Below are 15887 nucleotides of genomic sequence, written 5' to 3'. Positions count from 1 at the left end.
ACCTTCTAATTTCTTCAGAACACTTACTGCTGATATTGTGACATCACAGAAGCAAAATGCAGAAGGGGCAAAGAGGAAGACTGGGAAAGGAGTCGAGGAGGAAGCAGGGATCCAAGATAAGAAGGGATGGAAAAGGAGATCTTTTTGCCTCCCTATAAACACATGGGTCCCAGCCACTGGTTAATCTGCCTTGATGCTGCAAACTCAAAAAGTAATCATCATAAAACATTAAAAACTAATGCAGCAGCTGTGAGGAAAGGGAGAATTTAGTTTAGTTGGGAAGGACTATGTGGTAGGAGAGCTGCGGATATAGCAGGCTAATAGCCAAAGCAGTGTAGTAAATAAGAGCTCTGGACTTTGGCCAGGAGGAGCTGAACTGAAATCTTTTTGCTCAGCCATGAAACTTAGTGGGTGGCCTTGGACAAGTCACTATCTCTCTGTCTAACCCATTGCCCAAAGATGTCATGAAACAAAAGTGGGACAAATTCCAGGTAAACCAGCCTGTGCTCTTTGAAGGAAAGATGGAATAAAAGCATAATGCAAGTAATAACCTAGAACAGGCACGTCCAACAGGTAGATCGTGATCTACCGGTAGATCACTGAATGTCTGTGGTAGATCACTGGTAGATCACTGGCTCCCCCCAAAGATGTTCAACAAGTTTGGCTATCCTAAAAAAAGCTCACCAACTAAAAAATGGGCTTTCCTCCTCCCCCGAAAAAGCTCACCAACTTCGGCCTGAACTGCAGGAAAATGGGTCTTTACTCCTCCCTAAAAAAAGCTGGACAACTATGACCTAAACTCCCCAAAAGGGGGGTAGATCACTGCCAGTTGTTAACTCTGTGAGTAGATCGCAGTCTCTTGGGAGTTGGCCACCTCTGACCTAGAAGGTGTCAGTACCCTGAGGAAAGTTTCTCACAGGGCCTGGGGACCTGAAAGTACGTGCTGCTGCTAAAGGGATGAGTATACAGAGTGCAGGGACTTTGAATTTCACAGACAGACAGACAATCAATCATAATATACCTTGTATTATAGAAGCATAACAGACATTTCACAAGATACAAAGAGATGAAGACATAAAAAGTAACAATATGGTAGGTGTTCACTTGGTGCAAAAAAAAAACCCCAACCCATAAAGGTGAATCTAGGGTGCCACCATTGAGAAGGCCCTTTCCCTCACTTCATTTGGTGGAGACACACAGAGCAAATTTCCCATTATATGGGGTTTATAGATTGCTTGTGTTTATTTCGTTGTTCATTACTACATGTACATCTCCACTTTTTCCTTCAAGATGGCATACATGGTTTTCACCCCCACCCCATTTCATCCTCCCAACAACTCTGTGAGGTAGTTTAGGCTGAGAGATGATCACTGGGACAAGTTCACCCAGTGAGCATCATGGTGAAATGGGGATTAGAATCTGAGCCTCCCAGATCCTAGTCTAACACTCTAAACACCACACCACATTAGTGTTATTGACTACTACTATGCTTTTCATGTCTTTCTTCTGTGGCTAATTTTTATGTTGTCTTTCTGGGGGACTATTCTTTGTAATTTGCCTGTTTTATTGATAACCGCTTTAAGTTTAGTTTTCAAGAAAAGTGGAGTGTAAATGCCAACACACAGAGCTAAAAGATACTACAGGCGCCACTCACTTATTAGTGAAATATACTGTTGAAGGAGTTATATTCTATAGTGCATTATTATAACAACAGAGAGATGAACAATTCTCTAAATCTGCCATGGACTGACGCAGCAGTCCTCCTGGAGAATAGATCACAGTTAGATTTGCCCGATTTAGCCAGGCTTAAGATATACATTCCCAGTCAGTTATTTTACATGCCAGCTAAAACACCAAGTATGGTAAATAAATAACAATGGCAATATAAATAGAAATATAGCTTCCCCAACAGTTGTTATATGCAGTTCAACTAAAAACAGTTCCATCACAATTCCTTTTAGAGACACAGGAACGGGTAAGGGTGGAAGATTAACAATGCAATTCCATACATGTCTACTAATAACTACCTACATGTCTTACTCAGAAGTAAACAGACATACAGGAGATTGCACTGTAATCCAATTAAGGCAATATAAAACTATGCTCTATGGCTTATTGTCATCAATTTGCAGTACAATGGATTTTTATTTATTTATCAAAATTTGCAGTTCGCAAAGGACAAAGGATCACCACCCTTTTCCTACAGTTTCTGATTTCTTTTGCCTCATGTCATTCTGCAAAAGAACCGTAATGCTGGCATAAGACAGGACAAACAATACCATAGAAAGTGGTATTAAATGCATCTAAATGTTACTAGTATCAATATGCTTAAACTAGGACCACAATTAAATTTGCCATTCAAAAGTTAGATTGTTCTCATCCCAAAATATATCACAAATTGGAACTATAATAATTCTGCATGGTCATGCTAATGTTTTAGACTACAGCTAGGTTTCTGACAAATGACACTGAAGGTCATCAGTAAAATGTAGCAGGCAGGTTAAGCTTGGCCAATATATGACCGATCAGAAGATTTATTCTACTTAATCTCTCTCTGGAGTATTTATTTATCACTATGTTTCTCTCCCAGGCTTTAAAACAAACTTGCTATGAATACATTACACCAACATTCAGCAAAACAAAATGTCTACCAAAATATTCAGTGGGATCAGCAGGAAAACAATTGAATTGGAATTGTACTACAAGGGATATATAGGTGGACAAAGCAAAAGGTTCATATACTGGGGGCTTTTTTGCAAAAAAAATTATTTTAGAGACCTGAAGGCCTACACTCAGCAGCTAGTTTTGCATCAGTAAGTAAAATCTAGCTCACATCTTCCTGTGACACATTCATAACAACTTTACACTGCCTTTCTGGTTTTTGTACCCTAGAACCTACCGGTAGGTATGCTTTTCCCACAACACTCAATGACTATCTGCTTTTCCTGGCAGATGCTACTCTGATTTTCAACATTCCATGACTTAATCTGTCCACTCAGGAGTAAGAATATATGAGTATATTGTCTGACATCATAGCTACTCAACCTTTGGTCACAAGGGAGTTGCAGAAACAGTAGGAAAAATTTCAGCTGCTTCTTGGTCACGCCTCTACAACCCATTTCCCCACAATTATTTCCTTAGCTCTCTGCTTCTATATGTACCTCTTCATAAATTGTTCAATTTCCCCAACCATGTGTTGTCTAGCTGTTGGCCAAAGAATCTCTTTCCTTCCTCCTCTCAACAATATCTCACTTCCCATTACTGCAACCCCCTCTTGCCTCCATCCATCTTTCCCTTAGGTTTCTGCTTCTAAGGCCAAGGGTCGCCTACTCACTCTGCCACTGGACTGTCTTTCAGTTCCCTGCCTCCTGTGTCCCCTCCTTATTCAATGTCCCCTCCTTAGCCTCTTTGCCTACCCAGAGCTCCAGTCTCTTTGCCCCATCATCCTGCCAACAGCCCATCATTTCTCCAGCACTTAAGGCTAATGAATCCAGATCTTATGAGCCCACATTAAATCTCCATCAGTTCAACCATATGGGTTACTATCATCTAAATGATTGTTTATCTGACAAGGCTACACTTGCCATATAATGGTATTATAGACAAGCAAGCATTAGACATCAGTAAACATTCAAGATTATTTTTTTAAGAATTCATCTCTACCAGAAAGAGAGCACATCCCTGTGTCTGCTCTCCTTCTTTTCTGCAAATGGTATTTATGCGAACATGAGATGGGGTACCTGTATGTCAACTAGTCACATTTATTACTGAATTAATCAAGATTTTCAGCTCAAATAGCACTGATCTGTATACATAACCAGTTCTGCAAAGGCTCTGGGGAGCTTAAATAATGAACTGCAAAAACCTTTTTGATCATCAGTTGAAAGGTCTCAAAAAGATGGGGAATAGGGTCTGTGTGTGTGTGCCTTTGACCAGAGCAATAAATTTATTACAGTAACAAATCATATTGCTTTTTCAGGGAGCTTTGGGTTTACTGTTCATTAAACACCATTTTGGATGACAAGTTCATAGCAGGGAATATGGTATATACATTTTAAATAAATAAATTCAAAGAAAAACAATTTCACATAACATGTACAAGATTGTGAAGTTCAACTCAGAAGGAAGCCTCATTGTGTTCAATGGAGTTTATTCCCAGGTACGTACACTTCCGGTTTGGTGCCGAGTCAATGGCGGACGGGAGTCCGACGGCTCCGTCCTCCGCAAGGCTTTAGGGACTACCGTGCCTGCGCCACGGGTCCCTTAAAGCCACGGGAAGAGCGTCCCGTGGACTGCCTGCTTCGTGGGTCCCAGACGTGTCGTCTCCGCTCCCGTTTGACCCTCGTAAGGGGGGAAATCGGGCGAGCGAAGCTCCGACACGGGACTGAAGAAGCGTCTGCCTTCGGAGGATCAAAGCAGCGATCCCGCCAGACCCGAGCACCCGGCACTTCCGACATAGAAACTTCCAAAGAAACTCTGTAAGTAAAAGTTTTTGGACTGTTTGAAAAGTTTGGAGCACACTGCTTGCAGAGGAAACTTTAAAAGGAAGCCTGTTCCCTTTGAACTGTTTGCGCGAGTTTGGTAGCGCTAAAAGATTAAAGCCGCGAGTAACGGAAAAGTTTTGCGAACTCTGCCAAACTTTTTAAAAGTTGATTAAAAGTTGTTTTATGGATGATTTGAGACTCAGAAATAGTGGATATGGCAAAAGAAGACACCGCTCGCCCTCAGGACTAGGATTCCGGGTCAGTAGCGGGCTGCAAAATATTGTTGCCATTTCTTTTTCCTGGATACTGTTTCAGTGACTGTTTACCAGTGGAGACTCTTTGACTTTTGTAGCCAGATACAAGTTATTTTAAGGACCTGGTGGTAACACTGCAAGTGAGAAACAGTTACTGACTTGGGCTACTTAAAATAGACTCTTCTTGGCTTTAAGGAATGTACAATTTTGGGAAAATTTGAACTCTTTGCCTAAAAGTTGGATTACTGGACTGGTGTGGGCTCCTGGCTCAGCAGCCTCTTTGTTCTCAGAAGCTAGCTGCAGGCCACCTGGTGTTTACTTTTGGGACTGTTGGTCTTCTGCTGTGAATGTCTGAGACAGTTACCACAGCAACTGGAGTGACCTTGAGATTACAGCTACAGAGCCCACAGGGAATGGAACTTAGATCTAAAGGAACTGGCTCTGAAAAAAGAAAAGGCTCTGTTTCCTTAACTCTTCAGGAACAAATGGAGAAATTGGTTGTTAGCGTGGCAGAAATTGCAGCAGGTTTGAATAGTGTCACCGAAAGGTTGAAGCAAACACAAGAATCGGTGAACACTATTGGTGCATCAGTGAATACAACAGTTAACTCTGCAATAGAAAAACTCCAAGCTGACATAAAAGCCGATATTAAAAATTCTACTGAGACCTTGGAAAAATCAATTGGGCAAATTGAGGAGAACGTAAGAAAGAACAGAGAAGAAATTAATAAAATAGGGCTTGAGGTGACTACTCTGAAAAAAGACTCAGAGGAAATTAAAGTGGTCAGAGAAAAAATAAAAAAGGTGGAGGAAAAATTGGACAATATAGACTTGGAGCAGATAGAGAATATTGGAACACGACAGAGAACTGTTGAAGAATCTCTTGCTTTTCTGCAACTACATCAGAGAGAAGGAAACATAAGAATAAGGGGTCTTCCAGAATTGGAAGGGGAAGACCTAAAAGCCTATATTGTGCAACAATTCTCAACATATTGGGAATTAGAAGAGGTAAACGTCTCAGCACGCATAGTGAAGGCCTTCAGATTTGGACCTAGAGGCTCCAGAGGAAAGAAAAGCACCAAAACAGTCAGTGACTGTTTGCTTGTGCTACACGATAGACACGACAGAGACTTTTTTCTGGACTTACACTACAGAAACAACCTGGTGGTACAGCAGAATAAAGTAATTTTTTATAAGGACATCCCCAAATTTTTTTTGGATAAAAGAGCTCCTTATAACGATTTGGTGACTGAGTTAAGAAGAAGAAAGATCTCCTTCAGTTGGGAATTTCCAGAAGGCCTGGCATTTACGTTTGAAGGGAAAAAGATAAGAATAAGGTCCTTGGCGGAGAAGCAAAAGTTCTTGGACAAGCATCTGGAACATTTTAAAGGTACTCCATTGGATCCAGCACAGTTCTACAAGTTTCCAGAAGTATTCCCACCACCGTCGGGACTACCAGGACCAAGCCAGGACCCAGAACAAGATAAGAAAGGACAGGCAACTGGAGGAGAAGAATAAACAAAGAAATGGCGCTCAAGTTAATGACTTGGAATGTTCGGGGATTGAATCAGAGACCAAAGAGACGCAGAGTGTTTTATAGCATTGAAAAGAAGAATTTGGACATAATATGTTTACAGGAAACCCACATAGCCCGCCGTCATAGAAGATTATTACAGAACAAAAAACTAGGCCAAGAGTTTATATCATCGGACAAGGTCAAGAAGAGAGGAGTAGTGATCTACGCAAAGGAGAAATATAGCCCAAGACAGCTATTTAAAGATGAAGAAGGGAGATACATCGCAATTGAAATTAACGTACAAGGCGAAAAAATTTTGATTCTGGGACTTTATGCGCCAAATGATGGAAAGTCGATTTTCTACAAAAAAGTACATGACTTGCTGCTGGATTATTTGGATTATAAGGTAGTTTGCCTTGGAGATTTCAATGGGGCAGTTTCCACATTAATGGACAGATCTCAAAGAACTAAATTAACCAACGACGGGAAACTCCCAAAGACTTTTTTTGAAATGGTGGACAATTTGAATTTGGTGGACTCCTGGAGATTAAAAAACCCAAGAGAAACAGAGGCAACGTATTTTAGTGAATCTCAGCAGTCATGGTCAAGGATAGACTACATCTGGATTTCGAATGAATTGGCTCCAAAAATACAAAAGGCAGAAATCGGTCCCAAAACATTTTCAGACCATAATCCGGTACAGTTAAACCTAAAAATGATTTCCAAGGATTCTTTCAGATGGAGAATGGATGACGCATTGATGAGGGATACCAAGCTAGTAGAAAGAGCGGCGAAAAAGATGAAAGAATATTTTCAAATTAATTGGAGTTCAGAAGTGGAGAAAAGGATTGCCTGGGATGCAAGTAAAGCGGTAATGAGAGGATTCCTCATAAGTGAAAAAGCAAAAAAGAAGAAACAACAAAATGCAGAAATGGAGAGATTGTTGAAACTAATCAAAGAAAAGGAAAAAGAATTAAGAGGACATCCCAGATGTATCAAAATTCAAAAAGAAATTAAATACTTGCAATCCCAATATGCGAATATTATGAATCAGGATATCGAATGGAAAGTGAAAATGATGAAACAAAGAACATTTGAATCTGCTAACAAATGTGGAAAACTACTGGCTTGGCAACTAAAGAAAAGACAAAAGGCAAATGTCATCAGTAATTTGGTAGTAAATGGAAAAAATGTAGAGAAACCGGAGGAAATCAGATGGTGTTTTCAGAGATTTTATAAGCAACTGTACAAGGAGGAGAAGATAGATGAAGCAGAGATAGACCGATTTCTGGAAAAGAATGGATTGCAAAAGGTCCCAGAGGAAAAATTAACAACTCTCAACCACCCAATATCGACACAAGAGATAGAAGACGCAATAAACAACATGCAAATGGGGAAGGCCCCAGGACCGGACGGATTAACAGCAAAATATTATAAGACATTGAAAGACTGGCTATCGCAGCCGTTAAGAGAGATTTGCAACAAAATATTAGAAGGAGATAGGGCACCAGAGACGTGGAAAGAAGCCTTTATCACACTGATTCCAAAACCAGATACGGATAAGACTCTAATGAAAAATTATCGTCCAATATCCCTCTTGAACGTGGACTACAAAATTTTTGCAAACATTTTGGCTACAAGGTTGAAAAGAGTGCTGAAAGACTATATACATAGAGACCAAGCAGGTTTCTTGCCAGGAAGACAAATAAGTAACAACACGAGAATTATTGTGGACATTCTAGAAAAACTGGAGAAAGACATAAATACAGACGCGGCACTATTGTTTGTTGATGCAGAGAAAGCATTTGATAAAGTATCTTGGATATTCATGAAAAAGAATTTGGAAAAGATGGGAGTTGGAGAAAAGTTCTTAAATGGCATCAAGGCCATTTATATGGAACAAAGAGCAAAAATAATAGTAAACAGTGTGATATCGGAGGAGATAGAAGTTGAGAAAGGAACAAGGCAAGGGTGCCCTATCTCCCCTTTACTTTTTATTACGGTCCTGGAAGTCCTCCTAAACATGATTCGAAAAGATAAACAGACAAAAGGAATTAGAGTGGGAGAGAAAGAATACAAACTACGCGCCTTCGCAGATGATCTGATGCTATCCCTGCAGGAACCGGAAAGCAGTGTCCCCAGAGCTTTGGAATTAATTGAACAATTTGGACTTGTAGCTGGCTTCAAATTAAATAAGCAGAAAACCAAAGTTTTAGGTAAAAATTTGAGCGCAGAACAGATTCAAAGAATACAAGAAGCCACAGGCCTCAATTTTGTTAAATCGGTAAAATATCTAGGCATCAATCTCACAAACAAGAATTTGAACCTGTACAAGGATAACTACGAAAAACTGTGGATGGAGATAAAAAAAGATATGGAAATTTGGACAAGACTTAAACTGTCGTTGATGGGAAGAATAGCAGTGGTCAAAATGAATGTCCTACCAAGGATGCTGTTTTTATTCCAAGCCATACCAATTTTGGATAAACTAGACTGCTTTAAGAAATGGCAAAAGGACCTATCGAAATTTATATGGCAGGGCAAAAAGCCTAGAATTAAATTCAAGATTTTAACAGACTCTAAAGAGAGAGGAGGCTTTGCTCTGCCGGATTTAAGACTATATTTTGAAGCTGCGGCCTTTTGCTGGTTAAAGGATTGGTTTAAATTAGAGAACGTTGACGTGTTGGATTTGGAAGGACACGACAATATGTTTGGCTGGCATGCATACCTTTGGTATGACAAGGTTAAAATTCACAGAACTTTTAAGTCTCATATAGTTAGAAAATCCTTATATCAGGTTTGGATTAGATACAAAGATTTGTTGGAGAGAAAGACTCCTAGATGGATTTCTCCAGTAGAGGCCAAGGCCTATAAGAGACCGAATATGTCTGCAAATTGGTTAAGATATATGGACATATTGCAGCAGGAAGGGGACTTATTCAAATTAAAAAGCTATGATCAAGTGAAAAGTCAGGTCCCCGACTGGCTGCATTATTATCAGGTGTATGAAACATTTAAAATGGACAAAAAAGTTGGTTTTCAAGTTGAAAAATCAAAACTGGAAACAGAACTGATAGAATCGAATTTCAAAAACCTTTCCAAAATGTATAATCTTCTGCTAGAGTGGCATACTAAAGATGAACTGGTTAAATCGTCAATGATAGATTGGGCGAAGGATGTGGGACACAATATTATGATGGATGACTGGGAGAGACTGTGGCAGAAAGGTATTAAATTTACTGCTTGTCATAGTCTAAGAGAAAACATAATGAAAATGGTTTACAGATGGTATTTGACACCAGTTAAGATAGCTAAGATGAATACCAAAATGTCAGATGTCTATTGGAAATGTAAGAATGCGAAAGGTACCTTTTATCATATGTGGTGGCTGTGCCCAGCGGTAAATGCTTTCTGGGATAAGATTTATAATGAGCTCAAGAAGGTAATGAAAGTTACCTTTTGTAAGAAACCAGAGGCATTTCTTCTGAGCATGACCAATGAAGAGATACCCAGTCAGGACAGAGTGTTTTTTATGTATGCCACAACAGCAGCTAGAATATTATTGGCAAGAACATGGAAAGGAGAAGAGATACCGCAACCCTTCCCCTCTGCAGGGAGGTGGGACCAATTCGGATGGTCCGCCCCCGCCACTTAATGGATCCAAATGGTTTCCAGAGAGTGGTAGGGGATACTTTATCCCATGTTGATGGCCTTTCAGCCGATTCCCTGGTGGCCCGCTGGAATGTGGAGCTAACCAGGGCTATTGACTGTTTGGCTCCGAAGCGCCCTCTCCGGTTGCATGGAGCCCGGACGGCCCCGTGGTTTTCCCCGGAGCTGAGGGCGATGAAACAATCGTTGAGACGGCTAGAGCGCCGGTGGCAGAAAACCCATTCTGAATCCGACCGAACACAGGTTAGAGCTCAACGTCGAGCCTACCAAGTGGCGATAGCGACGGCGAAGAAGACTTTCTTCACCGCCTCTATTGCATCTGCGGAAAATAGCAGCAGGAGACTCTTTCAGGTGGTTCGGAATCTATCGGAGCCACCTTCGTCATCGGGGCCTGGTAGGGACCCCAAGATCTCCTGCAATGCGTTTGCAAAGTTTTTTGCAGATAAAATCGCTCAGATTCGGAAAGAGATAGACTCCACCGTGGGAGCAGGGCCAGGGCGGGAGAGTGCCAGAGTCCTGTCTAGTCCAGTTGCGTGGGATCAATTTCAGTCTGTTACCTCCGAGGATGTGGACAGGCTGCTTGGACGAGTGAAACCAACCACCTGTCTCCTTGATCCTTGCCCATCCTGGCTTATAAAAGCTAGCCGGGAGGGGCTGGGCGATGGGCTGCGCGGGGTGGTGAATGCTTCCCTCTGTGAGGGAGCCTTCCCAGCCCCGCTGAAAGAGGCGGTCATTAAACCGCTTCTTAAAAAAACATCTTTAGACCCGGCCAATATGGCCAACTATCGCCCAGTCTCAAATCTACCATTCTTGGGCAAGGTGATTGAGAGGGTGGTTGCTGAACAACTCCAGGCACGCCTGGAAGAAGCGGACCATTTGGATCCCTTCCAATCGGGATTCAGGCCTCACCATGGGACTGAAACCGCCTTGGTCGCGCTGGTCGATGATCTCCGGCGGGCTAGGGACAAAGGTGAGAGCTGTTTCCTAGTTCTGCTGGATCTCTCAGCGGCCTTTGACACCATCGACCATAACATCCTTCTAGACCGGCTAGAGGGGTTGGGAGCTGGAGGCACTGTTATACAGTGGTTCCGCTCCTTCCTCCTGGGCCGTGTTCAGAAAGTGGTGGTGGGGGATGAGTGTTCAGACCCCTGGGCTCTCACTTGTGGGGTGCCTCAGGGTTCTGTCCTCTCCCCCATGCTTTTTAATATCTATATGAAGCCGCTGGGAGAGATCATCAGGGGGTTTGGGCTGGGTGTTCATCAGTATGCGGATGATACCCAGCTCTACCTCTCTTTCAAATCAGAACCAGTGAAGGCCGTGAAGGTCCTGTGTGAGTGCCTGGAGGCGGTTGGAGGATGGATGGCGGCTAACAGATTGAGGTTGAATCCTGACAAGACAGAAGTACTGTTCTTGGGGGACAGGAGGAGGGCAGGTGTGGAGGATTCCCTGGTCCTGAATGGGGTAACTGTGCCCCTGAAGGACCAGGTGCACAGCCTGGGAGTCATTTTGGACTCACAGCTGTCCATGGAAGCGCAGGTTAATTCTGTATCCAGGGCAGCTGTCTACCAGCTCCACCTGGTACGCAGGCTGAGACCCTACCTGCCCGCGGACTGTCTCACCAAAGTGGTGCATGCTCTGGTTATCTCCCGCTTGGACTACTGCAATGCGCTCTATGTGGGGCTGCCTTTGAAGGTGACCCGGAAACTGCAATTAATCCAAAATGCGGCAGCTAGACTGGTGACTGGGAGTGGCCGCCGAGACCACATAACACCGGTCCTGAGAGATCTGCATTGGCTCCCAGTATGTTTCCGAGCACAATTCAAAGTGTTGGTGCTGACCTTTAAAGCCCTAAACGGCCTCGGTCCTGTATACCTGAAGGAGCGTCTCCACCCCCATCATTCAGCCCGGACACTGAGATCCAGCGCCGAGGGCCTTCTGTCTGTTCCCTCACTGCGAGAAGCAAAACTACAGGGAACCAGGCAGAGGGCCTTCTCGGTAGTGGCGCCCGCCCTGTGGAACGCCCTCCCATCACAGGTCAGGGAAATAAACAACTACCTGACATTCAGAAAAAACCTGAAGGCAGCCCTTTTTAGGGAAGTTTTTAATGTTTGATATTGTTGTATTTGGTTTCTGTTGGAAGCCGCCCAGAGTGGCTGGGGAAATCCAGCCAGATGGGCGGGGTACAAATAATAAATATTATTATTATTATTATTATACCAACGGTGGAAGAATGGCAGATGAAGATGATGGAATACATGGAACTCGCAGAACTGACCGCCAGAATCCGGGACCAGAGGGAGGAGACGGTGTCACGAGAGTGGAAAAAATTTAAAGACTATTTAGTTAAATCAGCAAAATTGAATATTTGAGCAGAGATAAATTAGAGGCTTTAATAGGTTTATGTTAGATAAAACTGGCAAAAGAAAATTTTTGTATGAATGATTTTTTTGTTAAATAGGAGTTAAGATTTGACATTAAGATAAGATTTATAGTTGATTAAGTCTATGACTGTGTAAAGTTAAGCATATTGAAAATTTGAGCAAATGTCAAATGAACAAGATACCAAGCTACCTTAAAGATGTTTTTGATTTTGAAGACAGTGGAGGGAATGGGGGAAGTCCCCAAATTGAGAAGTTAGAAACAAGGAAAGTATAAAGATAGGTAATAGTCAAGGTATGTATATGTTCTTTTTTCTCTTTATGTTTATTGTTATTGCTATTGTTATTGTTTTTACTGTTGTTTTTATGCCTTGTGTTGTTGTTGTATTTTGTTTTTCTGTGTTTTATTGGAAAATAATAAAATCTTATAAAAAAAAAAACAGAACTGCAGTGTTAAATTATAAGCATTTTCTTTTCTACTTTTACAGTTTTCACTAATCTGCTGTTCAATAATTATTTACATATGACAGCAGTCTACTATATAAATGCACCGGATTTCACAATAGCCACTAATGTCTACCGATTACAGCAGTACGCTATGCACAAAGCAAAATGAAAGAAGGAAACCAGATTTTAACAGTCTCATTTATCACCGGATGGATGGAAAACACTGGATTTTACATCAGTGGTAAATATAACACTATGCAGACACAAATTGTGTGCTATTTTGCTTCCATCTTCTGCTCTCCAAATCTCTGAATTCAAGTCGAGAAATATGCTCAACAGTTTTAGACTGAAATCTTATGCACACTTATCTGAGATCAGCAGTGGCCTGTGTGGTGGGGCAGAGCCCTCTCAGCACAAGCATCGCTGCAGCTTGCCTAGATGATGCTGAGGCCAAGGCTACATGGATGCATGGTAGACTCAATTCAGTGGCTCACTCAACTCCACTGCCATCCTACCCCATCCCAGTACCCTCCAGTAGCAGTGAAGATGCTGTCAGGAGGATGGCTCTGCAGCTCTGCCCCACCATACTACTTACTGCTTCCTGGGAGGTGTAAGCTCCATTGAATACAATGGATCTAACGTCTGAATAAATATGCATGGGATTGTGCAATTATTATATTATGTGGCCTGTTCAGATAAGCTTTTTACCTTAACAGGCACATTCTGGATTTGTTTTTCTTCTAAAATAAAATAAATTCACAATGTTAACAACTCTGCATTTGAAATCCCCTGGTGTCAGGGACTGGGCAGAGGAGGAATGATGGAGACCGCCTCCCCATCCTGACCCTCCCAGGGAGGAGGAAGAGAGTATAGATTTACAACAGGGGTTTGAGGGAGGTAGCTGCTCAGAGGCAGATGAGGGGGAAAGCTGGGAAATCATGGGAGAGCCAGAATAACACCCAGCTGACATGTTGTTATTCCAGACCCTCCATCTCCCAGAACCTGTGAAGCCTTAAAAGTAGGAGAACAAAGAGCTCAAAGACAGAGGGCACATAGCAGCACCCATAGAGGAAACGATGAGAATGACAAATGAGGAAGTGGGAGAGATGAGGGAGGACGACGCCATTATACAAGAGGCTGGGTTCTATAGCCTCTCTTTGTAAAGACTGAAATAAAAAAGACGGTAATAAACTTTTCCTTGTCTTTATACTTTCCTGGGCAACCAGTCTGGAGTCGCCGACAGCATCCTGTCACCTAAACAAACATTCTGATTATTTGGGCAATGCAACCAAGCATGTACTTAACCAGCACTGCTACAGCTAACCTTCTGACGTTCTTTGGTATAGGGATCATCTGGACAGTTTACTGGACAGTTCAATCTGACTCCCATTTTCCTCAAAAAGTTTTTGGTGAATTGATCACAGTCTATAATCCTATATCTTCGACCATAAAAGATTAGATCTGTATCGATGTTGAAATTATCTATAGTATAGAACTGATCTTCATTAGGAGGCGGAAGTGGAACCCGATGACGCCGAAGAATTGTTCCTGTATTGAAGAGGAAATGCAGTTAATATCATATATTCCAGCCTCTAACATTACACTAAAGTTACTTGATATAGAAAATACTGTTACTGATATGAAAAAATTGAGAACCCCAAATAATAATAATTATTATAATTATTATTATTTTAAAAGCAGAAAACAAACCAGTTTTTTTTAAAAATCATTAAGTTATAGCACTTTAAAGAGATAAGAAAAAATGGCATTCTCTTAATACTTGTGTTCCAACATATTACAAATATATACTTTTACTTACGCTCTACGTGGGGCTACCTTTGAAGGTGACCTGGAAACTACAACTAATCCAGAATGCGGCAGCTAGACTGGTGACTGGGGGCAGCCGCCAAGACCATATAACACCGGTCCTGAAAGACCTACATTGGCTCCCAGTATGTTTCCAAGCACAATTCACAGTGTTGGTGTTGACCTTTAAAGCCCTAAACGGCCTTGGCCCAGTATACCTGAAGGAGAGTCTCCACCTCCATCGTTCTGCTTGACACTGAGGTCCAGCACCGAGGGCCTTCTGGCGGTTCCCTCACTGCAAGAAGCAAAGCTACAGGGAACAAGGAAGAGGGCCTTCTCGGTAGTGGCGCCCGCCCTGTGGAACGCCCTCCCTTCAGATGTCAAAGAGATAAACAACTACCTGATATTTAGAAGACATCTGAAGGCAGCCCTGTTTAGGGAAGTTTTTAATGTGTGACATTTTAATGTATTTTTAATCTTTGTTGGAAGCCACCCAGAGTGGCTGGGAAACCCAGCCAGATGGGCGGGCTATAAATAAATTATTATTATTATTATTATTATTATTATTATTATTATTATTATATCGAACTGTGAACCAAAAGCTAACAGTAGTCACAGCCAAATAAAAGAAATTAATCCTAACTCCCAAAATCACAGGACCAGTTTATACATTTGACAGAATCAATTGCTGAATCTCTTTCAGGCTTCACCAGAAAATTCAAACAGTAAGTACAGAATCACATATTTGAATACTTCTCCATCTTAAAAAAAGGGGGGGGGACATACAAGATTAGCATATCAGAGGATTTAGCCTAGATTCATTCTTAACATGCTGTTTTTCTTTGCGCAGAGTGTTTCTTTTACATTCTCTGTAGCTGCTCCCAGTCAGTGGAACTCCCTGCCTCAAGAGACTCATCTGGCCCCACCTCTTATGGCATTCTATCGCCAAGTTAAAATAAGTTTTCGTTTAGGCAACAATTTGGTTTGCCTTCTGCCAGAGTGCTTAATCTGCCTGATGTACTGCGATGCTGTGCTATGATTTTAGTTTAGCTTGTAAAGGTATACAGTAGTTTGATTCTAAACTGCATTTAAGCTGAATTTTTCAGATAATATTGTAAGCTGCCTTTTAAGAGTAGAAAGGTGTGATATAAATCCAATAACTAAATATACACATACCATAGATAAAATGCAACTAGAAGTGGTTTTACAGCTTGATGTTTGAATAACTACAAGCCCTGAAAAAGTGGCCCTATGTCTGAAATATTAGCATTGCAGTGAGGGGGAAGGAGATTCAGGACAGTGGCAGACAAGGGAATCAACATGGGGAATAAGTC

The 15887-nt window shown here is 41.8% G+C and overlaps 1 protein-coding gene across 1 annotated transcript in view; it reads right to left on the bottom strand.

Moving 5' to 3' along the window:
* EFHC2 (EF-hand domain containing 2) overlaps positions 1-15887 on the bottom strand; it is a 64570-nt gene that overhangs the window by 32988 nt on the left and 15695 nt on the right. Inside the window, exon 4 of the mRNA XM_033147129.1 lies at positions 14072-14295. Within this exon, the coding sequence (XP_033003020.1) occupies positions 14072-14295 (224 nt within the window). The remainder of the gene's footprint in view (positions 1-14071; positions 14296-15887) is intronic.

The sequence above is a fragment of the Lacerta agilis genome, chromosome 4 (assembly GCF_009819535.1).
Source record: "Lacerta agilis isolate rLacAgi1 chromosome 4, rLacAgi1.pri, whole genome shotgun sequence".
Classification (NCBI taxonomy): Eukaryota; Metazoa; Chordata; class Lepidosauria; order Squamata; family Lacertidae; genus Lacerta; species Lacerta agilis.
Note: the sequence above shows the minus strand (reverse complement) of the source record. Positions and strands in the feature narration are given on the sequence as shown.